The 8960-nt window shown below is 45.8% G+C and overlaps 1 protein-coding gene across 3 annotated transcripts; it reads right to left on the reverse strand.

The window, feature by feature from the left end:
- Positions 1–522: 522 nt before the first annotated feature.
- Positions 523–8794, reverse strand: phc3 (polyhomeotic homolog 3 (Drosophila)). 3 transcript variants are annotated; one of them, XM_040171621.2, is made up of 15 exons: positions 8611–8794; positions 7397–7611; positions 7160–7312; positions 7007–7075; positions 6773–6925; positions 6566–6655; positions 6138–6351; positions 5446–6041; positions 5237–5360; positions 4584–4852; positions 3915–4074; positions 3731–3848; positions 2770–2902; positions 2233–2503; positions 523–1188 (listed from the first exon to the last, which is right to left on the reverse strand). In XM_040171621.2, the coding sequence occupies exons 2-15, from the start codon at positions 7574–7576 to the stop codon at positions 1034–1036; spliced, it is 2685 nt and encodes an 894-aa protein (XP_040027555.2). In that variant the 5' UTR covers positions 7577–7611; positions 8611–8794; the 3' UTR covers positions 523–1033. The 3 variants fall into 3 exon arrangements, with proteins under 3 accessions (XP_040027555.2, XP_077955619.1, XP_040027554.2); XM_078099493.1 differs by having other exon boundaries at positions 4716–4855; XM_040171620.2 differs by having other exon boundaries at positions 4584–4855.
- Positions 8795–8960: the final 166 nt, after the last annotated feature.

Genomic DNA, 8960 nt, shown 5'->3' on the forward strand with positions numbered 1-8960 from the left:
GGTCTCATTGTACCTTTTTCTTTACAGCAGCCGGGAAATACATAAATATTTGGTTGTTCGTAACTGTTCAGAAGAGGCCCTCTAGTGTCAGTACACCAAAATACAGGAGGATTTAAGAAGCCCCTTTTTTTATTGTTTTTAATTTTGTACTAAACAAAAAGTGAGCATTTAGGCGGTTGTATGACATTTACTAATTTTAATGGACGATGTATCAGTTTGCATATTTTAATCATTAAGAAGATGGTCTTGAATATATTTGTTAATAAGATGTGATTCTCCGTTGCAATTCCTTAAATCACGTATATTCTGTGTTCAGCAGATCATATATATATTATATTACATTGCAATACGTTCGGTTGTGCTTACTGAATCAGTTACAAGTCAAAAGCAATAGCAAACTCAACTATTTATAGTGTTTTCAAACTCCATGTTGTAAATATGCAGTTCACAAAGTCACAATTATTCCATGGAGTTTTGGTGCCTTTTCTAAAGCATGTTTTCCAAAACCAAAAAACAGTGCACGATACTTTAACAGTTTTATTTGTACATTGATTATGACAGTTATAAATTAATAATAAATAACCTTTCCATCACTTTAGTTCCACAAGTTAATAGTTTGCTGATGACAAGTGAAATCAGCGGTTAAATAGTAACTCTGTTTTGTAAACTTTGAGTTGGTACAGCATCCTTTAGCTCTCTGTGTAACAAGGTATAGTTGTTTTCGTTGTTTTACAAATGATACAAAGAACCTTTGACTTACCATTTTGTAACAAATGGATAACCGGAGCCAAACTGCTACAATCACCGGGATTGAAAGTCAAGCGGAGTTTAAAAAAGAAACGCTCAGGTTGTTCATTAAGATCAGCCGTTACAGTCTGTGTGCATTCAGGAATTCCTCTCGACACGACCCACAATCCAACCTGTCGTCGTGTGAGTCGAACAAATGTCAAATGTGTAGTGCTTCATTTTTTCTTTCATCCTCCTGTTTTTCCTGGTTGTCGCGCGTCCGATCTTGCCGGGGACTTTGAGGCGATCACGCATCTTTCAGAGAGTTAATGTGGGCGCACAGTTTGAGAGCAGGTCCCAGCCGAAGGTTCATGGTGCTGACCAGGTGGTCTTCAGTCAGGAGCAGCAGAGCCTGTCCGTCTATCTCCTGGGAGCGAAACGCCTCGGCCACGTCCTCCCCACCTGGAGGGAGAAGAGGGCAGAGAAACTGAGTGGACCGGAGAGTGACCCCTTCATTCGCATGCATTTTGCAAGCTGATATTTTTACTGACGTTTTTTTATACGCTTTTATATATATATATATATATACACATATATATAAAAGCGTGTGACTGCGTCTAAACATTCAAAGAAGAAGTAATACTTCATAAAATGTTGAGATGCAGGAGGTCAAAGACAGAAAATGGAGCAGTTTTTGTTTACACACAAACTTGGAGTATGTTGGTTGTCATGTTGAATGTCAACGTAAAGGTTTTCTTTCGAAGTAGTAAATAATAAGTAAAGAATCTTGTTAAAGCATAAGAAAGGACGAGGAACTCTGTAAAGGCTTCTTAAAGGCATATAGGCATCAAAAAGTTCCACAGTGGGCTCTGATTTATTGATAATTGTGTAAACAAGAACATACACGTTAACCCTTTAACATAACACATTTTGACACAGCTGGAAGAATTTGGTGTATTTATGCTACAGACGTGCTTTTACCAAAATATATCACACTCAATGGAACTGGAAAATTTAGCTTCTTTTAAATATTATTTTATTCTTTTTTTCAAGCCTTATTAAAAGGTATTGAATATTTTCTGTAGACTATTACATATTATATAATTAGATCATGCTAACAGTATGATTTTTCAGCTGCAGTCTGTTACGGAGGAGCTGTCTTTTGCAATAAGTATATTTACTTTAATAATTATTGGTCATTATGGAATTATTTTTCCTTCTTATTTAAATGATTGTTTGGTTTGTAAACATTTTGAAAATAGTGCAGAAGGCATTGATGATTATCCAGAGTCCAAATCGATTAATTCACTAACTGTTCATATTTTATGCTTTGGATGTAAGAATTTTAATCCGTCTACCTGATTGAAAGAAAAAAGGCTTAAGCAAATTAAGTATCTCAAATTTGTACTTGAGTACAGCTTGAGTACATGCACTCAGTTCTACTCCACCACCGATAAACAGTACGCGACTACATTTGCCGTTTCCGTGCGGAGCCCTCGGCGGTACCTGGCAGGGAGTTGATAAAAGAAAACACTTGTTCCACGTTCCACTGAGACGGACAGCCGACGTCGTCTTCTCCGTCGGAAACACTGATGGTCTCGGACATCCTCTGCTCCTGCTCTCTCTCCTGCTCCCTCTCTCGCACGCTCTCCACATGTTTCCGGAGCCTGGTTGTCATGGGAACGGGAGGCTCGTCTTCCTCGTCTTCGTCCTGGTCCTCCTTCTCCTCCCTCTGGAAGCTGTGGCGGGTCTCCTCCGAGGCAAACGACCCGCGGGCCTGAGGTGCACGAAGACGAGTGAGACATACCAGTATAGAGAGAGCAGTTATAAAACATTTCTCCCACACAGTCGTGTTCCTTCACCCTCCCAATTGGTTTGCTTCGATCTCATCAGGCCACTTCAAATCCCCACTATTTCTAAATTGTGTGCAGAGACCAGGAACAGCTCTTTAACAGCTCGGCTCCAGTCACCTGCTGCCCGGCGAGCTGCTCGTCTCCCTGCAGCACTCTGCCACATGCAGCCTGGTCAGTCGATTGCACGCACCTGTCTCAGGAAATGTTCCCTGGAGGCTCCGTTGACCCTGCTGCTGGGAGGTCGTCCTCTCCGGCCCGCCGGCCTGTGACCGCAGCGGCCCGCTCTCAGCACAGTGATGCGCTTGCTGCAGCTCACGCTGAACCTGAACCCGAATATCACGTTAGATCCCCACTGTCCCACCGCGATAATGGCGGCCCTTTGAGAGCGCGTTGGCCCACGTGTGCTGTTCGCAGGCAGTTAGACGGACTTTTTGTGTCATTGCGCTCTGAGCTGAACTGCATCTGGACTCTTTGGTGTCTGAATGAAGACTCAAAAGGAAACATTAATTACACACTCAAGAGAGGTTTTCTTAAAGCCCAAATGCAACTCAATGGGTTCCAGATGTCAAACTGAGATGGAGGGCATTCATATTTGCACAACAATGGATGCTCATTTAATTACAGCTTTCCAATGAATGCTTTTGTAGAAGATCTTCTGCTCGTTCTGATCGGTTTTAAAGTTTTAAAGAGTTTTTAGTCATTATTTGAACACAAGGCATATGATAAACTTCAAACTAAGCAACAGCTTCCATTAAAACAAGGCTGGAATACCGAATGCACATTATTGATGAATTAAATACCAGTCGCTGTTTTGAAAAGTGAAGGAAATGCACTTCTGTGTCTTTCCTCCCTGAACAAACATGTCAGTCCATCACTCAATACTTTCCAGCTTCCTTGCCTACATTATATGACATTAAACGTCATTTAGCTGAGACTTTTATCCAAAGCAACTTTCAATAAGTGCATTTCAACCATAGACATGTGATCATATCTCTGAACGTTTTATAAAGTGTACAACCAATAATTGTTTTAGCAAACTAACAAACGGGAAGAAGTATAAGAGCGTTGTAAGAGCGTTTGTCGGGGACTTTCCTCAAGCTTGTTAATCGAGATGCTGTTGGTGCATCTGGAGTAACGAGTGATTTGTTTACCTTCGGACACACGTCATGGAGCAGAAGCGTTTGGAGCGCAGGAACGTGTGAGCGTAACCTCGACTCCCACAGAACTCACACTGCAGCACACCTGCCGCACTCTCCCCCAGCTCTGCATCTACACAGGGGCCAGCTGTCAGTCACACGTGTACACACACACACGCACAGACGCACATCACCTCACCATCTGCTGCAGGTCCATCGTCTTCCATCTCGGAGTCGGTTGTGTCCGACAGGTCGGCGTCCAGCGGACTGTCCTCTGCTGCCGCGTCCCCGTTGGTTTGAGTCTCCTGGGATTCAGGAAGTGAAGCCTGCTGGTCTGCTAGCAGCGAGGGGGAGACCACCTGCGTTTGGGAAAGGGGTAAATCTCCCATACTGACATGGAAAGATACAAATGGAGTGTATTTTTACTTACTATATTTGACTAAAAGTATGACACCTGGTCCTCTCTTCTTTCCCCTTGGCTCATATCAGTTTTTTTCCTTTTAAATGTGTTTAGTTAAATCCTTTCTATTTATCTACTTTTACATTTGAGTGTTTAAATATTTTGTGCATAATTGTATTAATTCTATTTCAAACCTGTAATTGCGCTTTGTTTAGTTTTAACGTCGCACTATTCTGACGCCAAGATTAGAAATGTTTTTTATTAGCCAGAAATCTTTTATTCTACGTTCTCATTCGCGACAGAAATATTCAAAGCAAATTACCGACGGATAATAGGAAATGTTCACCGTCGGTGAAACAAAAGACACCGTGTCTATTCCAAGGGGACCAGCACTACCGTTCCCCATTGGCTAAAACATCAAACTCTGACTGACGTTGGTTGGTGATGCTGCAGCTCCAGCGCTCATACCGGGAAGGGCTCCAGGCCCTCTCGGATGACGAAGCCCTCTATGAGGTGTGTGAGGACGTGGGTTGTTAGGAGCCCGTCCGGGCTGCCTGGGACGCTGGCCGGGGAGGAGGGGGGCCGGCTGGGGACTCTTACTGCTGCTGGCAGGACGGGTGGAGGTAGAGGAGAAGATGGAGGAGGAGGCTTGCAGCTGGTGGTGGTGGTGAGCAGGGAGGGTTGCTCCACCTCTGGTGACCTGCTCACGGGGCGACTGGATGTGAGGGAGGACGTGACTGCTTAAAAGGCCAAAAAGAGACGAGAACGGAGGATGACTATTTGTGCCAGGCTTATCCCAGTAATCCGGGTTTATATTCAGGTTTAAATTACCACGGAGACTCGGGTGGTCGAGGACAGGTTAGTTTTCAGTGGCAAACGTCTCTTGTACATAACAAGTAACATTTGACACGTCTAAAGTGTGTGAATGTTTCTACATCTAGACGGACACTTTAAGCCTGACTGTGCGAAACAGATCCAAGTTCAGATTGCTAAATTCACTCAAGACTTTCGCTTTACGTAAGCTTTGCCTTTCTGAGCCCACACTTCTCTGGCTAGTGAGGAGAATTTCTAGGGTTAAACGTGAATATTATTCTGTTATTTTATTTATCATCGTACGTTACCTGAACCATTCTCCTTAGGAGGTCCAGTAAGAGGTGTCGGCTTCCTGTCTGGCTGTGGACTGGGAGAAGATGCATCTTTGCTCTCCTCTGGGCTCAATCCATTCACTTTACACGTTGCCTCTGACTGGAATTCAAACCACAACAATCCTATGAATAAAATAACAGATACCGTGTACCGAAAAAGTTTACAAAACGTAACCCCGGCTCACCGACGGAGTTTCACTCTGTCTGACTCGATGCACTTTCAGGTTGACAGCAACCGTCTGAGGGGGCGGGAGGTTCTGGTAGGGCATCTGGACCAGGGCCTCCGCGACGGGCAGCTCCCGCTCCGTGAGCAGCATCCGCCCCGACTGCACGGCCAGAGCCTGGACCGAGTGCAGAGACAGCCGCTGGAGGGAGGCCGGGGGGTTTCGTGGCAGCCTGGGGAGAACCAGGGGCGGGGGCGGAGGCGGAGGCTGGTTCTGAACTTGTGGGAAGGCCGCACGCCGCTGCGGAGCGGCCACCAGAGGAGGAGGCTGGGGCTGGACGGTGGCGGCTGGGATTGAGGTCTGAGCCAAGGTTGCGGACACGCTGATGACCGAAGAAGAAGAAGGGGCCCGGGGGTCGCTGTGGGTTTTTGATTGGCAGCAGGACGCGGTCAGTCTTTTAACGGAAAGAGCGAGAGGGTGGGAGTTGGTTTCTTGAGGAGCCACTCTGAGAGCGATGGGCTGGAGCTGCCTGTGGTTTAGGTGGTGCGCCGCCCGCTGGTCCGGTGGACAGGACAGCTGCTGCTTGACCACAGCGCCCGTCTGCACCGGAGAGTAGGCTGCAAGGAGAGGGGGGCGTGGACAGACGTGAATAACACAGTTTCAACACAGTAATCTTTCCTTTTGAGCTGAATATTTGAACCCCGTTATCTCACCCGGCGTCAATATATGGCCTCCTGAAGCCAGCCGGGTGACATCAGCCGGTCCGGTTTCTGTCGAGGTGTCAGTCAGATGGCCTGTTTTCAGCCCGCAGGTGGACGTCTTGGTGGTTGGAGTCAGGGTTTGCGACTGGGCGGACGGCTTTAAGATCACACCGTGGGCCGTGGCAGGAGCTCCAGGCAAGTGGGCCCGCAGAGCGAGGTTCTGCACCTGAATGCGCACGGTCACTTTTGCACTTTCTAATAATAGGCGGTGAGGTTGAAGGGCCAACTTTATTGCTGGTTCCTCTAAAATCCATCAAAATCCCAATCCCTAGCTTCTTATTTTTGCAATGTGGCTGTAAACAACAAGAGATGTAACAACCCAAGTCTATGATATGGAAGGCTCGTCGTGTGTATGCATTATTCAAAGTTCATGCGTGTACCTGAGAGGGGGTAGGTAAAGAGGAGCAGGAGGTGATGGAAGGGAGGTCTGATTGAACGGTAGCCACCGTGGCTGCAGGGGTTAGAATGAGCTAACAGAAGAGAAGGAGAGGTAAGTAACAAACTTGGTGTAACATGAGCAAACACATTCAGTACGTTTAGTAAGTAAAGTAGGCCCAGCAACTCGAAATAACTGTAAGCCTTTGTACCATCTGAGTGCGAAGGTACATCTGAGCTTGGTTACAGTTGGCCGGTCTGTTTCCCAGAAGCATGGCCTGCTGGGATATGGTAGTCGCAGCACCAGTTGACGTCTGGGTTCGGCCAATCAGCTGTGCCGTCACCGGGGATGCTGGTAAAGTAATCTGGATAAAGGAAAGATGCTGATGTCAATATCCGCGCTCAGGGCGGTTCGGATCGATGAGAATCGTAACACGGGTCCTAACCGAGTTTTGGGGGACACCAGGAGGCTGATGGACCACACCGCCACCGGACTGCCGCTGAGAGACCGAAGCCTGCAAGACATTGGAGAGGTGACAGCTCCGGTTTAAACGATACTCCACGCTCGCACGATAACCCCTCAGCGGACATCGTCTGACCTGCTGTATGGTGGCCAGACTCTGCAGGTGCGGGCTGTGCTGGTGCTGCAGGGCGGCTGTCTGCAGCATGAGATGCTGCTGCTGGGCGGCGTACATCTGGTGCAGGTACTGTGCCGCCATGCTCTGAGGTCTGTGGATAGCGTGTTGGATCACCTGTTGGAACGCGTGGCGGATACATCAGGCCAGACCCAAATTTGTTTCCGGTAGTTCGTAGAGTCACCGGGTGCTGTCTACTACCTGGACTGCGTGCCTGTCGGGTGAGATGATGCTCAGGGAAGTAGAGGGCGTCTGGGTGCAGGTGCCGCTGCTGACGGAGCTGACGGTTGCCATGGTGATGGCAGCTGATGCGACGGGGGTGGCCGCGGCTACGGTCCGATTAGCCTCGGCCTGCTTCTCTCCTGGGCCCTGCCCCTCCATCACCCAGGTCACACGCAGACTCAGCAATGGGAAAACTGCGGCGTCAAATAGACATTAATTAACACAGAAAGTGAAAGAAAAACTCAAATCAGAGATGGATATGTAACTCGTTGGTTGTTTTGCACTATTCAGAACTCTCACTGCAGTAAAAGCTGAAGATAGGGTTGTTTGTCTGATGAAAAAACAACAACATCCAGTACAACATAAAGTTTATTTTTGTTAAACACATGTAATTATGTGTGTTTATTTTCAGTTTATTCAGAAATGATTCCTATTTCATCATATACGAAAAAATATATATGGTTCATGCTTTTCAGAAGTGCATGTTATTTAAGAAGAAGAAAAGATTTAAAAAAAGATTTGTATTTTTCAAAGCATCTTCAATATTTGCGTTACTTTTGGTCCTTTTTGTACAACTAATCAATCAACTAAAGCTCTATACACTCATTAGAAACAAATTACAACATCATAACACAAGGAAAAACAAAGATGCATTCATTGGACATAAATAATTGTGAAAATATAGGTGCCATGAATATATTAAACGGGTAAATCATTCACAATATTGATTTGCTTTTTAAAATGGGTTACATCCCGTAATGAGACAAACATTAGGTGCTATAATGCTGAAGGGTTTCAATACAGCAGAAGCTAAATCTTAAATTGATGATAAAAAAGAATAGAATAATGATTAAATCAAACATTCTTAAAGAGCTAGCCTTAAAATAACAACATTGTCTGCCACTTACACAAAGCCAAACACAGATGCTCTGTATGGCAGCTTGCATATTGATTGCTTTCTGCTGCAGAGACGGTTTTGTTCAATTAAACGCCCGGGATAATATTCATCCCTGAACGACCACATGATCTTAAATGCACATTGAACATAATTCAGGAGCCTAAGCATGATAAATCTTTATAAATCAGGATGTCCTTCGCTGTCTGTCTGTCTGTCTGACTGTCTGGCGCTCATCGCTCAGACGGCGGAGCTTTACGCATGCACAATCATTCACCCCTTCATTCATTCTACCTGCCTGCTATTCATAGACCATCGGGCCATCAGCAACTGACCAGACCCCGGCACATTGTCCCAGTCATGAAGCCCATTGATGCAACAGCACTGTCTAAAATGGAGATTAAAAAAAAAGAAAGAATCTCACGGTTACACGGCGGGCATGAAAGAAAAGGTGGGTACAGCACCGCTCGCAGTGCGGGAGGACCTTCCACAGCCCGTTCACAGCCGGGGAGTCGGTGCTCAAGAAATTGTTCTTTTTTTAATCAAGTTAACAGGATTTAAAGCTTAAAATATTACCTAAAAAAAAAAGAAAAGATAAGAAGATCAAGAAGATGGATTTGCTCCTCAAGCCTGTGACTGTTTGGCTGA

The sequence above is a fragment of the Gasterosteus aculeatus genome, chromosome 3, assembly GCF_964276395.1.
Source record: "Gasterosteus aculeatus chromosome 3, fGasAcu3.hap1.1, whole genome shotgun sequence".
Classification (NCBI taxonomy): Eukaryota; Metazoa; Chordata; class Actinopteri; order Perciformes; family Gasterosteidae; genus Gasterosteus; species Gasterosteus aculeatus.

Excerpts from the sequence above, each read along its gene's own strand:
- phc3 (XM_040171620.2), bottom strand. The coding sequence starts at position 7,576 with ATGGAGGGGCAGGGCCCAGGAGAGAAGCAGGCCGAGGCTAATCGGACC. Across the intron at positions 7,076-7,159 it reads GTCTGGCCACCATACAGCAG|GCTTCGGTCTCTCAGCGGCA; the intron begins GTCAGACGATGT and ends AATGTCTTGCAG. Across the intron at positions 3,849-3,914 it reads CGATGGACCTGCAGCAGATG|ATGCAGAGCTGGGGGAGAGT; the intron begins GTGAGGTGATGT and ends GCCCCTGTGTAG.